The sequence below is a fragment of the Manacus vitellinus genome, unplaced genomic scaffold (genome assembly GCF_001715985.3).
Source record: "Manacus vitellinus isolate BGI_N305 unplaced genomic scaffold, ASM171598v3 scaffold_5_pilon, whole genome shotgun sequence".
NCBI lineage: Eukaryota > Metazoa > Chordata > Aves > Passeriformes > Pipridae > Manacus > Manacus vitellinus.
The window spans coordinates 27,644,253-27,661,542 of NW_021940682.1; the positions used below are offsets into that span (position 1 = coordinate 27,644,253).

The 17,290-nt window shown below is 34.2% G+C and overlaps 1 protein-coding gene across 1 annotated transcript in view; it reads right to left on the minus strand.

Annotated features, from left to right (window-relative positions):
• PTPRQ (protein tyrosine phosphatase receptor type Q) overlaps window positions 1-16,686 on the minus strand; it is a 107,210-nt gene extending 90,524 nt beyond the window's left edge. The window contains exons 1-9 of the mRNA XM_025895953.2: window positions 16,570-16,686; window positions 14,682-14,942; window positions 12,865-13,025; window positions 11,793-11,904; window positions 10,893-11,119; window positions 7,192-7,261; window positions 4,944-5,143; window positions 3,277-3,526; window positions 871-999 (exon numbers count right to left, since the gene is read on the minus strand). Coding sequence (XP_025751738.2) covers window positions 871-999; window positions 3,277-3,526; window positions 4,944-5,143; window positions 7,192-7,261; window positions 10,893-11,119; window positions 11,793-11,904; window positions 12,865-13,025; window positions 14,682-14,910 — 1,378 coding nt within the window. The 5' untranslated portion in view covers window positions 14,911-14,942; window positions 16,570-16,686. The remainder of the gene's footprint in view (window positions 1-870; window positions 1,000-3,276; window positions 3,527-4,943; window positions 5,144-7,191; window positions 7,262-10,892; window positions 11,120-11,792; window positions 11,905-12,864; window positions 13,026-14,681; window positions 14,943-16,569) is intronic.
• Between the last annotated feature and the right edge of the window lie 604 nt (window positions 16,687-17,290).

A 17,290-nucleotide genomic window follows, 5' to 3' on the forward strand; every position in this document is an offset into this window, starting at 1 on the left:
AAAAAACTAACAAACCAATCAACCAACAAGCCACTTCAAGAAGGTGTGGGTTTTAAGAGGAAGGGATTTTTAAAAAAAAATAATTTCTATTGCTTTTTCTGTGTGGTCTCATAAAAACATTAGATACAGCTCATAAACTTATTACTTAACTACAGGCAGTTCTATAATTTCTCTATGTATACATGTCAGAGTTCAAAAAAATTCCAAAAACATCAAAACAGACTCAAACATTTGATTGCATACTGCACGAGAATGAAAATCCTCTAGAAATCTTTAACAGAAAGAGAAAAGAGCAAAGGTAAAATAGAGAATTCTTTGGATGTCATGGCTGGGCTTCGCAAATGAAGATTTGGGAAGGGCTCTACCCACACTTGCTACAAGCGCGCTGGTAGCTAAAACAATGCGAGATAGACAAGACCAGTTGCAAAAGGCACAGCAGAAAGACTCCTTAGGTGGTATTGACAGGACATGGTTCTTTCTGCATTGTCTTTTCTCCTCAAGAATGATCCCACGTGCGTTCTCAAAAGAAGCAGCAGCGTTATAGATAGTGTGTCTCCAGACCTCCCGATTGGAGGATTTGGATGTATAAGCACAGTAATTCAGCTGCAACCTTAGCCCTGAAAGACTGAGGAAAAATTGTTTTTCTCCATTCTTAAGAATATCTAATATGAATTTAATTTTATACTCCTCTTCATGATGGACTTTTCCCTTAAGAGTAATCTAAAAACTATTAAAACACCTAATAGTAAAAAGGATACATAACACTGCTTTCAAATATTCATTTTTGATTGACAGGCACAGTAAGAATAGAAGTGTAAGGAAACAATCACAAAAAAAGAAAAAGAAATGGTAACATCAGCTCTGACTTACCAGATGGTCCATACAGCTCAACTCTGTAACTAAACTTTCCTGTTACTATGGCTGGGGGTTCCCACATTACTGAGAAAGACTTTGCTGTAACGTTGCTCTTGGCAAAATTTTGTGGTGGGTCTTCTGGAACTTAAACAATATTGGAAAAAGTCTTTGAACATAAAATAATTTATATTAGGATTTCCAAAACCACATATCAGACAATTCATTTTTAACATAAAATATTCTGAAGGGAAAAGTATATGTCATTAAAATTACTAAATTTCTCTTTTAAGTTAACGCTCAGAAAAGGTATCAAGAGAGCTGGTAGTATGCAAATAGTCGTTAAGAGACAAAGATGGTAGGGATTCTACCAAGTTTAGCATGGATTTTACCATGCTGTAGATTACATACAGAAGATGCTCAAATATGATTGTGAGGCTCAGTAATACAGGGCTCACATTAGGTAAATTTTCCTTCCTTGAATATGTTCATTTTTCATATAGACAATACTTCATATTGAAGATTTCTTGCAGCTCTAATGATATATATTACTATCCTGAAAGCTAAATCTGTAACCAATGAAGTTTGTTAAAACATTTCATACATGAGTAATTTTCCATTTTCATGACACTACTTGTGCAAATTAAGTGAACCCGATACTCAAGTGATTATGGGATGCAACCCCTGCTCTCTCTAAAGTACCCCCTACTGCAGCTATAAAGTAATGAGAGATTATTATTGATATTAAAATCAGAATCAAATTAAAGGAGATGGAATTGTTTACATCCACATAGAGTGAAATCAAACCCAGTTTTCAAAAATGCTGCATACAGAAGTAAACATATGGAAAATTTTTGACATAAATTTCTATGAAAATCAGTCTTGATGAGTCATGTCTGATATCTAAGCCAATATGGAGACAATAACTGATGCTGTAAACAAATACACAAGTTAACTAATATACTGCTATTATAAAGTACTATTGTCTTCTGTAAAAACTATTGTACAAATGAAAGAAATTAAAAATCCTGTCATTTCTAAAATGTATGCTATAGATTAGTCAGTAGTGACTACTTAATCATTCTTAGTTTTGCAAATTGCATAAGTTAAAACTGCACATATTTCTGAAGCATCATCTCAGAAGTCCACTATTTTTCCCAAGTTTTAATCATTTTCTCTTTGTAAATGTGTCCTCCAATTGACAGCCATCCTGGTAAAGGGAGTATTTCCATGCAGATTTAAAAAAAAAAAAATCTAGGATTTTAAAACACTTTAAAGAAGTAGCCTCCTTTCCAAAAATCAAAGCAAGAAAAATATCTTTTTGTCAGAAACACAGGAGAGCTGAAGCATGGCTCAGAAAGTTCTAGCAGGAGGAAACAGAAATAATTTTCAGCATGGAGCACCAACGAGCTTGGGTGTACCGGTGTGCCGCTAAGAGGAAGGACTTACTGAGACTGGGACCAGAAGGACTGACTGTGCCTTTGGCCCTGTGCACACTCACACTGACCAGTAAGCCCACCTCCCTTTTCACAGACCCTGGCTCTATGCAAGGAGGGAAAGCCTTATCTTTCAAACAGTTGACAATTTCTATGCATGTGGAGAAACTAAATCCCATTCTGTAAGATTTTCATCACTTTCCAGGGTTTTCTTACTACCAGTGCATCTATCCTAGGATGTTAAGAGGGTGAAATAAATACTGGAAATTAGCCCTGATATCATTAGAAGAGAAACTGTCCAAAATTTCATTAACCTGAACAGAGCAGCAAACTAAGGTTATTCAGATTCTATCAAAGCAATGCAAATTAACTGCTTTAGAAGGGAATAAAATTTCTTTTCATCTGAACAGTGCTATGAATATTGTATGTAGAAGGGGAATTGAGTAATATCAACTCGAGTTAAGCAAAAGAATGATGTATTAGCAAACAGAGAGCCAGAATGATTCTTCTAGAATGCCTTTATGGTATAGCTTTACTAACAGTGCTGTCCACTACCTAAGCCATTATAAAACTCCTCTTCCTGGACCTTTGTTTCCAATTCTAACTTCTCAGTGCATTGCAAGTAATCCAAAATCAGCTTCACCTAGTGCTTAAAGATTTCTTCATTACTGAACAAATTTCTGCAATAGGTCCAGATTGGGAACCACATGACAGGAGTTTTCTTTATAGTGCTTATTTCTCTACAAAGGCAAAGAAGCTTTAAGAGCATTGCTATGTACACAATACACATACTTTTTGAATACTATGACTGACACCTTTTTCCTCCATCTTTATTTTTAATTCTCCTTCCATTGTACTATTAATTCCATTGTACTATACAGATAAAGACAGATTCAGACTGAAGTATTTTGCAACAAAAATTCAAATTGATATTTTGAAGTTTTTACCTAAATCTGAGAACTGCTTTCCATTTGAAAGCAGTATTTACCTGATTCTGGTGTCCGGACAATTGCGCTGTCAATGTAGCCTGCTTCAGTGGTAACTGCAGAAACTTCAAAAAGATAGGTGGTATATGGCCTGAGGTTAGTTATAACAAAGCTAATCGGTTCATTCCACACAGAGCTCATCTGACTTGGTGCCTCTGTATTTGGTGTAACTGTAGACTGTGAAGGAATTGTGGATTTCCCAAAAGTAGTTGAAGGAGTGGTAGTACTCCATAGAAATGATTCACTCTTATCCTATAAAGACAAAATATGAAACATGATAAGCTGTATCTATAACCTATAATTGTAAATATATGTAGATCAAAAAAAGGCAGACCACCTTTGAAAAAATATTAGCTTGAATTGGTTTTCCTTTTTACACTCCATTTCCAAATTTAGATTGACAGTGCTGGTACATCTGTTAGTGACAGTATTGTAGTTTCCTGTCTTATTTAAAAAGATCTCATATCTGACTGAACAGAAGCATCTCTCTAGGATTCATTTAATTATTCCCAGATTCCTTTTTCAGTGTTCAGTCTCCCTCTTGAAAAAAAGTTCTGTAGTGAGGTCCTTTTACATCACATATATGTTCTATATATGTATGTATATATACATATACAGAATACATATATCCATATATCATGGACAAAACCAGACAAGAATTTCTTAGTACATACTGCCAGGAGACAACTCTGGAAAACTGTTAAACATTATGGTAACCAATACTTATGATTCAGTAGGTGGCAGTCTGCCTTCTCAGTGCTGAATTAAATCAGCCTGGCATCAGGAACCTTCGCAATGCCTAAGACGGTTTTCCAAATAAAATCTGAAACCAAAGTTATCATACTTTTTCATTCATCTACATTTTTCATTAAAATATTAAGCCTAAAAAAATGGAGGGGAAAAAAAAAGAAAAAAAGAAAAAAGTTTGAGTAGTTGCAACACTGTCCTCAGAGTAAGAAGGAAAAGGAGAATAAATGCTAGAAAAGAGAACTTTCCTCAAGAAATTCTGAAAGGTATACAGTGGTTACAGGTCTGAATGCAATTAATAGTTAAAATTCAGAAAATTTTCAATGAATGCTTATTTTAAGAACAACTTAGACTACAAATGTATTTTTGAAAATCACTCTGATAATCATGCATCTTTTCATTTTGATATGAGAAGTATTTCAAAAATATTGAAATGCAATAGAATAAAGCATATTTTCGAAATATAAAAAGCATTATCATGCTACATAAAAAATAGGACATTAATATTACTCTATGTCTTCACTGACCAAAAAAATTCCTTGAGTTCTTGTTTTTTTTCTAACTGAATATCCTATAAAACAAACAAACAAAAAAAAATTAAATGAAAACTGAACAAAAATGATCTATTTTGCGATTTTTTGTTAAATGGATACCAAATTTAATCTTTCTTAACATTTTTACTTTGATTAAACTGAGCTTTTCAAGGAAAAGCATTCCGCTTAAATGATTTTAAACAGAATGATTTTTCTTCAACCATTATATCCTACCTTGGGTCTAAGTTTGTAAGGCATTTGTAATTGTTCTGAAAAGCAAGCCTCTCCACTTTTTATGTCTCAAAATTCAAATGTATAACCATATTCAATGTAAAACTAAATTCTGTGGGATGAGTCTATTTCTAGTTTAAAAGGTTTATAGCACTTACATTACATTCTGGCAACCTCCCAGACAGAAGGTCCTCTACTTTAACCAAGACATCTTTCACTACAATTCCACTTCTTGCGTGTTTCACACTAATCTTGAAACTAGTTATCTTTCCATTTGGTTGCCGAGGTAGAAACCAGATCAGATTTACAGCTGAAGAATTTAAGGCTTCAACTGTGAGATTCACTACTTTACCTGGAGCTTGAAAACAAAACAAACAAAAGCAGTAAGATAAACTTTTCTTCTCAGCATTGAAAAAAAAGAAAATTCTTCCTTTTTTTTTTTTTTTTTTTGGTAATGCCATTTCTAGTTTCCAAACCCTGGAGCAAATAGATAACAATCATTCACAAACACATGTAAAGCAGCTGATATACAACCAGCTCTTTCTCTATATAGTTTAAGTAAGAAATATAACTATTTCAGTCTCATGATAATATAGTAATTGGTTTGGTCAGCTTAAAAATATTCTTTCTAGAAGAAAGTCACCTACTATTGCAAAAGTAGCAAAATTTTGTCCATTTTTGTTTGTTTAAGAGCATCTGACAACACTGGGCATTTTATTTCACTTTACCTGTGTCATCTTTTCAGCTGCATATAGATTTACGGTAGCTTTAAATAACTCACTTTAAACAGACTATTCACTATTACTGCAGAAATGGTGTTCTTTGTATCAGTGACAGTTTCTGTGGCCTTTTGTCAGAGTATCTGTATTAATCATAGCACAAAAGAATGACATGCAGCATCTAAATGAGATTTTACATGCTATCTGGACTTTCCTGCAAATTAGAGTAGTCCCTCTCTCTTAGTCCTGCCTACATGTAGCACAGTCTGCAGCAAGTCCTGTAATAGGTAGCCTTGATACTACGGAGAAAAGGGTTAGCTGTTTACACTATTTTAAAAAAACCAGCATTCCACAATTGCAGATCTTTCATGGGTGAATTAAGACAGCTCCTCCAAGCTTCCCATTTAGTGCTTTTAGTCCTGCTAAGTCTTTTCCAGACCTTTCATTTCTTCTCCCCTTTCCCAGACCACAGCCTTTAAATTTAAATAATTTTATTTTCTGGTTAACTTTCTTACTTCAAACTGCACATCTGCATGTTAATCAAGATGTTTGGCTTTCTTTAGCCATCAAAGCAAGACTTAAAACAAAAAAAAGGTTAAGAAGGTAAAAGTACAAATGTAATATCAGTGACACATAACTCACCTAGAATTTGAAGAAATCTTACAATTGCATTCATAATAAGTGATTTTAGCCTTAATAAAAATGTAGTCAGAAATGCATCAAAAAGTAAAAAGCTTATGTTCTCATATGGAAAATGTAAGTGTTGTCCTCTCTCAAAGATGAATAAATCATAAAGCTCACAGAAATATGGTTTTCCACCAGCAATAATGTACTTAGAATAGTGAAGAATAATAATTTTTCATAGCTCCATGTGTCAAGTTTACTCCTCCTTCTCATATTTGGTTTCATATATTATTGCATTATCTTAGAAATCTCATGCAGAGCAATGATTTTCTGACATTAATTGAGATATCTCACTCTGAAGCTTGCATAGAAACAGAAAGTAGCCTAAACACAGAAGGACAGTCACTGCCATGGCAGCATGAATTCTGTATTCCACTGAGACTGGTTCATCCTGATGTAATTGGACTGGTGCCAGCTCTTCAGCCAAGGCACAAGTGCTCCTGGAGCACGAGTAAGATTATGCAAATTCAAACTATGTTTTTTTAATCTTAAAAAAAACCTCTAATTTTTATTTTCATTTCAGATTTTTTTTCAGAATTAAGACATAAAAATTTAGTACAATAGTTTCTGTGCAAGGCTTCTTAGAACCCAGCACTAAACCAATACAGATTGATTTAAGTAGGCAATGCCAGAGCTGACCCCAAAACAAAATCTATCTCCTGGTACTGTTGCAGGCAACAACAGATGGGTCCACTTAATACGTAGCTCTGCTCTCCTGTGACCTTACTTTCTGGAAGCAGCCTACCTAGAAACTGGCATAGGAAAAGCCTAACAGAAACAGACCTTGCATACAAGAGACACCCATATGTGCACACCTTAAATGCTGTTATTAGCAAATAGAACAAAATAAATCTTTGCCACTGAGTGAGAGAATAAGAAAAAAATTATGATTTTGTTCTAAATGCATTAGAATTTTTTCAAGTACGAATTTTACCGTGGATAGTTTATTTGAACAAATTAGAGTAGATTTAATTAAAATAACTAGCAGCTTTATTAAAATTACCACTTTCTGCAGTCTGAAAAAGGAAAAGATCACTAAATACTCCAATACCAGCACTGTTCTCAGCAGCAACCTACAGAAAAAAAAAAAGAATTCACATTAGAGAATCTATAGAATATATAGTTTCAGGAATCTGAAAATCTCAAGGATACACAGAGATTCAACTTCTAGCTTTTAAACTGTAAATATACAAACAAATATGCCTTTTCTAGTTGCACTGTTTAAATTTATATTCAATATATAAATGTAGAAAAATAAAAGGGAGGAAGTAGGAAACAGCATAAGAAATGGAGGAAATCACGTGTGATTTTCATCAGAAGTGCTGAGTCCCTATTTTATGGCACTCAACCATAGGAATAACATCAGTGACACTCTTGTTCCTTAACATAATTCACTTAAACCAGCTTTCACAATCCTATTTTACTTACTATGAGTTAAAAGAGTAAAAAGGAATATATGTTCTCTTTTATTTCTCTGTCTCATGAAGAATAGCAAGAGCAGGTCAACCTCCCTCAGAGAAGAAACCCAAGGAAAACATGTCTTTTTGTGGAAAGACAAAATGTCAGGGAACTGTGGATGCACTTTATGGTAGATGTGCTTCAGTGCTCAATGTAGTGCTCAGAAGGGCACTACATTGAGATTTTGTGAAGATAAACAAAACAATAATGCTGTTCGCTTCACAATACAGGACTTAGTGACAACTTGATGCAGTGATGGGCCATAGCATGCACTACTTACAAATAAAGAGGAATGAAGTCTAACTTCTTATTTTGATAAGTGAAAGAGACAACAAAAGGTAAAACATGAGCAAAATTCCAAGAGTGTTGTTGAGAGGTGTGTGAAAGAAGAAGCAAAGTGAAAAGCTCTCCAGCTTTCTCCAGGGTCATTCCCTCCTGCCAACGTCAAGCAACAAAGGTATGGCAGTGGCACTGAGGGACCTGACAGCACAGACCTAGGGGAACACAGGGTGAGAAGGGGCAGATGTGTAAAACTAAGTGTGGATCACTATAGAAGTGACAGACAGCACACAGGAAGGGAAAAAAAAAGTAGAGGGAGCCCACAGGTCAGACAGGGAAACTTGTTCTAATCACTTCTCAGCACTAAACAGTGCATCTTTCAAAGACTGTAAAGCTGTTTAAACAAAAGGACTAAGCCCTAGCAGAAAAACACAGCAAAGAAATACAAGGTAGTGTATTCTTTACATCTAGGATGTAAAGGAGAATCTGTGTCACTGGCTAGCTCCTTCCTAAGCCATACAAACATGCCCCCCATGCACACACACCTCATGATTATAGCCAATCCTACCTAACTGTGCATCACAGAGACAATGACTTGAAACCTCCTTAAGCATTGGTGAATTCCACAGTAATTGCAGTAGCTGAGAAAATTGACTGGAGAGCTTCAGGGGACTGACAGGCAGTCAGAAAATTCTGACAGTTTTTACATTGCATTACATAAATCTAAAGCCATATCCTCACCTAAACACTGGGTTTTATCTCATCTCAAAAAAAAGAGTTCAGAAAGAAAAATTAGCATTAAGATAGACATGGAAACTCCTATTTCATATGTGTAGTTTCAAGACAACTCGAAGTTACTATGACGTAAGTATGCAAAAATTTGTATGGTAAAGGTTTCAGCTACAAGCACTGATAAGCTGTGAAGAAAAATCAAAATAAATGCTTACACAATGTACTGGTAACTTCTAGACACCACTGCCACAAAAAGAGTCATTGTACAAAAAGTCTTGGAAACATTTTAAAAGGACAATTTTACTGCGCAGATAACAAAGTACTATCCAAGGTTCAATAGCTGCAGTTTACATTTGGAAGGCATGTTAATTTTTATGCTTTGACTTATGTTGTCACCGATTATTTAAGTTTAGAAAAAAAATATTCCATGCATAATTTCACAAAATTATCGATGATCAGATGTTCAAAATTATCCATAGCTCTTCAGCATTTAGAAAATTAACTCTTGTAACTGCTATTCCTTTATAAGTGTTTTGTTTTGGTTTTTTATTAGATGTAAAGAAATTAAGACTGGACTGTTACAAACAGGTTGGAAACCTATATTCAAATCTTATAAGCTCTGATGAACTGTAATGTCACATTATTTACCAGAAAGAATTTCACAAAAGGATCAAGCCAGGTACCCTAAAACAGTGAAGAATTTTCACTTATACAAAATTCAAGAGCTACTTCTAATGATACAATAGACCCCAAACATTAACCAAAGAACCACAAGAAATTCCTCCAGAGAAGGAAAACAAGTCATATTTCTTTTTGTACACATATATGAAGTAGAAAGTGTTCCACCTTAGTGGTTATTAGTGGGTCACAAATCATTGAATCAAATTCTGCTCTAAGAGCAATGTTTCAGGCATCAGGAATGGGAAAAATTTCTTCCCATATATATCAAGAAAGGGCAAATTACTGCTAAATAAAACAAATTATTTAAAATGCCTCATAGTTTTCCCAAGGAAGATTTATATATTGAGCAAAGAATGTAATTTCCACAACCTTTAATAATGAACCCCACAGAAGAGCTCTGGTGGTACTCCTGATTGCAAATTGAGTTCTCTTAATAATGTCATTTATCTGAGGAGATTGATCTGCTTAGATCCCAAGTGTTAATGCTTTTATCAAATAGTAGAAAAACTTTTTTCTTTTGGGGGGTGGGGTTTTTTAGCAGATGACCGGAGGCAGGAGTTTAAATGATAAAAATTTCTCAAGCTGTGGATATACTGGCTTTATCAGCACAGTCATCAGCACTAGATTGACAGTGAGCAACTTTCCCACAATGGTAGGCATAATTACATTTTTTACTTTCTTACATACACACACCACCCTTACAAAGGATCCTTGCACAGCCTTATTCCTAGCTTGGTCAACTTCAATTTTCTTTATAGGTTTGTGCTGTATGAAATTACATCACAGAATCAGAGAATATTCTAAGATGGAAGAGACCCAAGAAGGATCATCAAGTCCAACTCTTAAATAAAGGGTCCAACAGGGATCAAACCTACAACCTTGGCTTTATTAGCACCCTGCTAATAAAGCTGAGCTAATCTCAGGGTCATGATATGTAATGAATCAAAAACATAATTTCATTTAATTCTTGATTTTGAAAAGAGGAACCTCTCCGAGGTTCTTGTGAAACAGTAAGTCAGGCAAAGAATTGCTTGGCAACTACTGCCAAGAGAATAGCAGTTAATTTGTGTCCACTTGAAGTCATGTATTGTTGAAGAGTTCAGAGATGGATCAGGAGTGCCTAATCTCAATATAAACAAGTTCCATACATAGAAGACCTGCTTTTCTGGATCTGGCTGAGATGATTTAGAAATCTATGTGTAATATCCAAAGTGCACCAGTCATTTGAAAGATTAAAACTCAATGAAGATGAGGATGGATTTAGATGTTTCTGAAAATTCTACCCTTTGCTTTTCATATTTTAGCACATAATGCCATATTTCAATAAGAATATCAATAGAAGAAACTACATTTCAATACAATTTTGGTTGGAAATATTTTTAAGTACATTCAAAAACATTACTGTAAACAAATACCTGACTAGTGTATTTTGTAATATGGCAACAATTTATTAGCAATGTCCCTCTGAAAACTCTATAGGGACCTACTATAAACTTACACAATTTACAATTAATCAGAATTCAAAATACTAAGAGTCATTTGTAAAGCTTTTACCATAATTTCATAAGTTGTTCCAGGATTAAGATTGGTGAGAAGAACTTCCAAACTATCTGGCTTTGTTGTGACCTGTGTATAAGTTGTTTGCCTCCATGGGCAGACTTCTTTATATTTAACAATATAGGAGAGAATTCTGCCATTTGGATGCAGTGGTGTATTCCATGACAGCAGAATCCCAGCAGAGCCCACTCTTTCACCTGCAAGGTACACAGGGGGTCCAGGATCTAAAAAAAACCATACACATATAACCCAGTTGTTAATTAATTTTCCTAATAATGGAGACAGATTCACAGATTCTATAGAGAAATTAAATCATCTACCAGCATAAACTCATAAAACTACCGAAAATTGATGTACTTTTGAAAAAAACACTTTTTTTCTGGCTAAAGTCCTATTACAAAAACGATTAAATGAATTTTGGAGCACTGGAACTATTCTCCTGTAAGAATGTAAAAAATGTAATGCTCAAGATCTTTGTCTTAAAAACACACTTTCATGATAGTTTGATATTTGACATATTCCAGCATTCTTAATTAAAGTTCTTTTCCATGACACATGTCAAAAGCAAATTCACTGTCTTAAAAAACACATCTGATATGGCTACTTTTTTTTTTTAAATATCTCCGAACATTTCTGTATGTGCCACTATACATATAAATTGGGGTATGGATATTACTACATAACACAATAGCAAATTTTTCAAAAGCTTGAAAATTCTCATGCTCTCATAGAACAGATCAGATTCAGTGTATTTTTAAACAGTTAAAGAAGATGAAAGATTTTAATCACTGTTCAAAACTGATTATAATTTCTTGGATACTACTGTGCATATAATAACACAAAAAAGTTTATTTAAAAAAAAAATCAACGAAATTTCATCAGTCATTTTTAACTCACTTGTCACATTTGTTGTCACTGTTCTACTTGCAGGTGAACTATAAAGTGAAGAAGAAACTGCAGACACTGTAACATTGTATGTTGTTCCAGGAATAGTATTAGAAAAATCAGCCTGAAATAAGACATAGATTTATTTAAGTCTTTTACCAAGAAACATTAAAATGAAAAAACAAACAAACAGAAAATAAAACAGAAAAAAAATCACAGAAAAATTTAATCATTTCATTACTGAAAGTGATCTGTTAATAAGCTTTTAAAGATATAACAGAATTTGCAACAGTAAAAGATAGTAGGTTACATCTGTTGGCTACACTACAGTATTTTGCTATCTTATTTAACTATCCTCCCTAAGATAAGTATAACATTCAATATTAAAGAACAACAAAATTAACTATTAATTTTATCAGAGAATCACTTATCAATGTATCTATACAGGTTTTTCTGTGTTATCATTATCAAAGTAAAGATGAGGCATTATAAAATTCCTCTTGGAAAGAATGAACAAAAAAGCAACCTGAAAAACAAGTTTTTGACCCTTAAGCTAGCCCATCCTTTGAAATCAATATAATTAATTTTTTTTAGCAAGCCGCTATATAAAATACCTGTATCTTTGCAGTTCCAATGAAAAAAAAAAGCAAAATATCCAGAACAACCATTATTTCTGTTAACACTGTTATAATTTCCAGACCGCAGAATCAAAAAGTGCTCCTATATCTTTTTGATGGCTTAGCAGTGAAGTGTTGCCTGCATTAATGATTTAAGAGCAGATCTTCCTGGCAAGTGCACAATTAATGAGTCTGTATTACTCAATAGCCCTGCCCTTCCCTTGTTAAACTATTCATGAACCCTTGGATGACTGGCTGTATCCTCCTAGTAGACTTTAAAAAAAAAGTAAATTCACTACTTGTTAAGTAACAAACTTTGTTTGCTGAAATTTGCTCTCACCAATTTTTCATTAACACTTTCATATTCATATTCACATTAAACAGCTAAGGGGGAAAGCTTCAATTTCTCACCAGCAAAGTGCATAAGGAAAAGCTGGCCATGCAAGTTCTGTAATAAAAGCACATACTTGATACTTCCTAACTCCAAGATCTAGGATAACAACAGAAGCATGATCAGGAATAAGATCCACATGAAATCTGTCTACAAGTCCATATGGTAGTGTCCAATACAGTGAAAAAAAATATGATGAAACATTGAAGAATCTAAGTCCTTCTGGTTTTGCAGGTTCTGAAAGAGAATTTTGGAATAAAAGACATTAACGCCCTTGAAAAATATATTGGTAGGTACAACTAAATGTAAAAGTATCCAAGAAGAGTTTACTTACTACATGAAGGATAATTGCTAATTAGTCTGGGTACTACAGTTGCTATACTAGCTCTGAGACTTGGCTGATAGGCTCCCAAGTACACTGTGTGGAAATCTCCATTCCCAGAGAGCAAGCTCAAGGATCTCTGCCCAGTGTTCAGTTAACACTGCTGAACAGTCCTGGTGTTTCTGCTGCCCTCAGCCTTAAAGTTAGCACTACTACTACTGACATAAGTAGAGTTGCTGTTGAAATTCAACATACAGCTGGTGCTTGTTCTGCTGCTAGCAGGTTCTTAACTCTTTTATACATTTCATGTATTTGTAATCCTAGTAATTCCATGAACTCTAGTGAGTTAAGTCCCCAAAATTTGGGTAGTCTGTTCCTTTTATTAAAGTCAAGTTCCCACCTGCTCCTGTCACACTACCTCATTTTCATCTGCCTTTAAATGCACCTTTAAATATGAATCATCCACTCTAAGCCTAATAATGAATCAAATATTAAGTTCTTCAATAGGCCATTAAAATGTAGCCTTGTGTATCTGTCTCCTTTCTACTCTGGAACATATGCACAACTAACAGCTTTCCCTATGCTTATCTCTCAGAGCAAGCCCAGTCAGTGATGCTATTTGCCACATTTCAAATTCACCACTACCCTTGCACTCAGTTCTCTGTCTGCTTTACTAATATGGTTCTCCAGAATTCAGACTAAATCTTCTAACACTGTTTACACATTAGTATCGTACTGCACAGTCTGAATATCATATTGCTTCCACCCTGAAAGAGCTCCACTCCTTTTTTATTTGCTCTAAATCTGCTTAGATTATATATCTTTCACAAACTCTTTGCACTGACTATTCAAAGTTGCAGAATTGTTTCAAACAGATTACTCCAGTTCTGCCATAAAATAATCTAAAATATTAAAATATACAAATATTAACTTTAGATGTTATATTCAGTCTGTATTGTCTCATTTTCATTTTTAATTCGTTGCTTTATTTTAACACTAACAGAACAAAAAATATAAGAATAATAGTGGAGGTGGACAAGTTTAACTGAGAGCATAGTTTCTTCCTTTTGGTATATACCTATAAATTTTAAGTCCTGCTGCTATCATCAGTGCTACTATTTCCATGGATCTCAACTTCCTTTAAAGCTGGATTTTATGCTTTTAGAGGTCTTTTTATACAACCCAGGATTAATCTCAGAGTGTAGCTTACAATCTAAAGCCTTAACTCTACAAACATTTCTAAACCTGTTTAACTTCACTGACTGTAAAAAACCTACTGAAATGAGGTAAGGTAAAACACAGCTCATGTGTAACTCCTTGCAGGATAAGACCTGAAACTGGCCAAAAGAAATGCAACACAGCTAAAGACATAATGTTTCTGGTAGTGTATCTCTACATGCAGGTTGGATAGGGTATAAGTAATGTATGTCCAGAACGAAAGCAAACTATTACATGCAAGATCTCCTGAAATTTCAGTGTTATGCTATGAAGTGAGATCTAAAAAGCTAAACATGAATTGTTAGTGGCAGTTACCATTCATTGGCAAAGAGAAAGCAAGAAACTGTACAGACCTGTTACAAATTCAATGAAAGAAGAAGCTCCTTCAGTATTTCCTTTCACTCTTTGCAGTGTGAAGTTGTAAATGCCACCAGCAGTCAAGTTCATAACAGTGAAGTCAGTCAGTGTTCCTGGAATCCTTAACATTTTTATAAAGGTGTCGTTTGATAAAGATGCTTTATAAGAAGTGAAGTTTGTCTTGGTTGGATTCCACATTACAGTTGCAGATGAACTATTTACCATTTTTAATGTCAGACCACATATCCCAGCAGGTTCTACATAAAAATTATTCAGATTGATAATGAAAAATTTAATCACTAGTCCTTAAAACATAAGAAAATACTAGTTTTTAAAAATAGATATTTTTTATTTAAACTAATTAAGAGTTCATAGCATTGTGAAATATTGATACAAATTTTAGAACTATGTTCGTATGGCTATGTAGTAAACTGTGCCATAATGTTGCACAGAGTAAAACCTGGGAATGTATCTCCTGTGTGCATTATGTAATTTATGGAAGAAAATTCCAAATTAATCAGATCTTCTGTAAGAACACTAACACTGCTCACTGGTAAAACAGAATGAGAATGGGAACACTTTTTAAGCAGAAGTAGTGATTTTATTCAGTTTAAAGTTTTCTAATATACATCATAGGCCATATAAATTTGGAAAACCGTTCATCTGTTCACTTAGGAACACAGTAAATAGCATAGTCTCAGTGATTACTGTTTTTTTCCCTTTTAAATAATCCTTTTGATTACATGAAGATTCCTAAAATTGCAGATAATTTATAAATAACACCTCCATTAACCTCTGCAGCACAGCTGCAGTTAGGAAAGAAAAATGTTTCCATTCCTCCTAAAGAGTGAATCATCTAAATTATTAATTTATCTTGCTTGAAACTTTCCCAAAAAATATTAGTTAACATGTTCTTATTATTCGACATGAAAGAAAATCCTAAAGATTTACCGTTAAAATTATATAGTAAACTCTCCATAATTTAGCCATACATTGTACTCATCCACAATTCTCTTGAAAATATTTACTTGAGGATAAAAATCACGTTTAGGACCATGATAATGATTATTGTGCTTCACTTTTCATTATCAAGAATCTGCAGAACTAGATCTGGGGCTTTTTTTAGAGATTCATTTATCTTTGAATAACTAAATAGAGCCCCCTTGACTATTAACTCAGTTAAGGAGTTATAGCCCAAACAAGCCATAGAAAATCCACTGAAAAAGAGAGGAGGTCTACGATGTGCATGTACATAAATGTGGGAGTTGATTTATTTCCTGATTACAATTGGCTGCTTTTTATCCCCTTTGGCAAGTCAGAATTCTATATAAATCTTTTTCTTCAAAACTCTTCAAAAAAAAATTTCCCTCTTTTTATGTTGTGTCACAGGAGTATTGGAAAACATGCTTGCTCAGAGACAGAAAATGAGTGCAAGATACTGGTTTCTGGACCTTGTTAAGCTATCTGAAACACAATTTCTCTTACTATATTAAGCATTCTGTGGCCTTGTACAGGAACAATCCTACAATCTGAGACTACGGGCTTGCAAGAACTTAAGAGATGCAGAAACAATTGTAAACAAAATTCAAGGTGTTTCTCAAAGTATAGGAAGCTATTCTGGCTCTGTTAGAGCTGAAAGGATTTTGAGTTCACCTTGTTTTTCAAAGAGCTATCTTCAACTATGTCTACACTCCTCAACTTGAATCCAGTGTGTTATGTGGAAGGGTCCTGTTTAAACAAGTATCTAAAGAAGAGGCAGAACTTGCCTCCCAAAGATAAAGTTTCATTTTGAAATGCGTGACCCTTTTCAGTCACTTACAAACAATGATTTAAATGTCTCTGAATATTTACTGGTTTTCAAAACGACATAAGGTATTTTCTTACTTGTGATGACTTTTTTCTCCACAGCCACAGAGGAATCCAAGCCTTTAACTGTCCTTAAATGAAAAATATATTCTGTCCCAGGAGCCAGATTTTGCACTACAGCTCTGTTGTCATAAATAGTTCTGATAATCAGCTTTTCATTATTCATTGGACAATATGAAAGCTATTGAAGAAAAAGAATTTCTTATATTAGACCATTTAACTTCATAAAAGAGATTGCAACTACCTGTAAATATAAAAATATTTAGAATATTTTCCATATTTTAAAGACAAAAAAAATCAAGAAGCTTTGTATTATGTTCCACAAGGTTGATCCACAATTACTCTAAGATTCATGAATAGCCCAGTGAACAGACAGTGGTGAAAGCAATGACTTTGAAAGTAGATGTAGGAATCAAAGTTAAGTCATGGCTTACAGGTTCTTGCTCTTGGAGAAAGGATAATAAAGTATACCCTGACTGCTCAGTCACACAGCTGTACTGATGAACTGTACAGTTAACTAACTCTGTACCTTTCTGGCAAAAAAAAGCCAACAAAACAAAAAAACCAAACCAAACAAAGGGGAAAAAAGACCAAAAAGACCCCACCCAAAACCATTCAACCAAAAATTCCACCTGTGCGCTCTTCAGAGCTGAGATTCTAAAAAGAATCCCAAGGAATCAGTCGCTCAACTCTGTTCACTGTTATGCCTTGAAAATTCTTTTGTTTACAGCCACTGCAG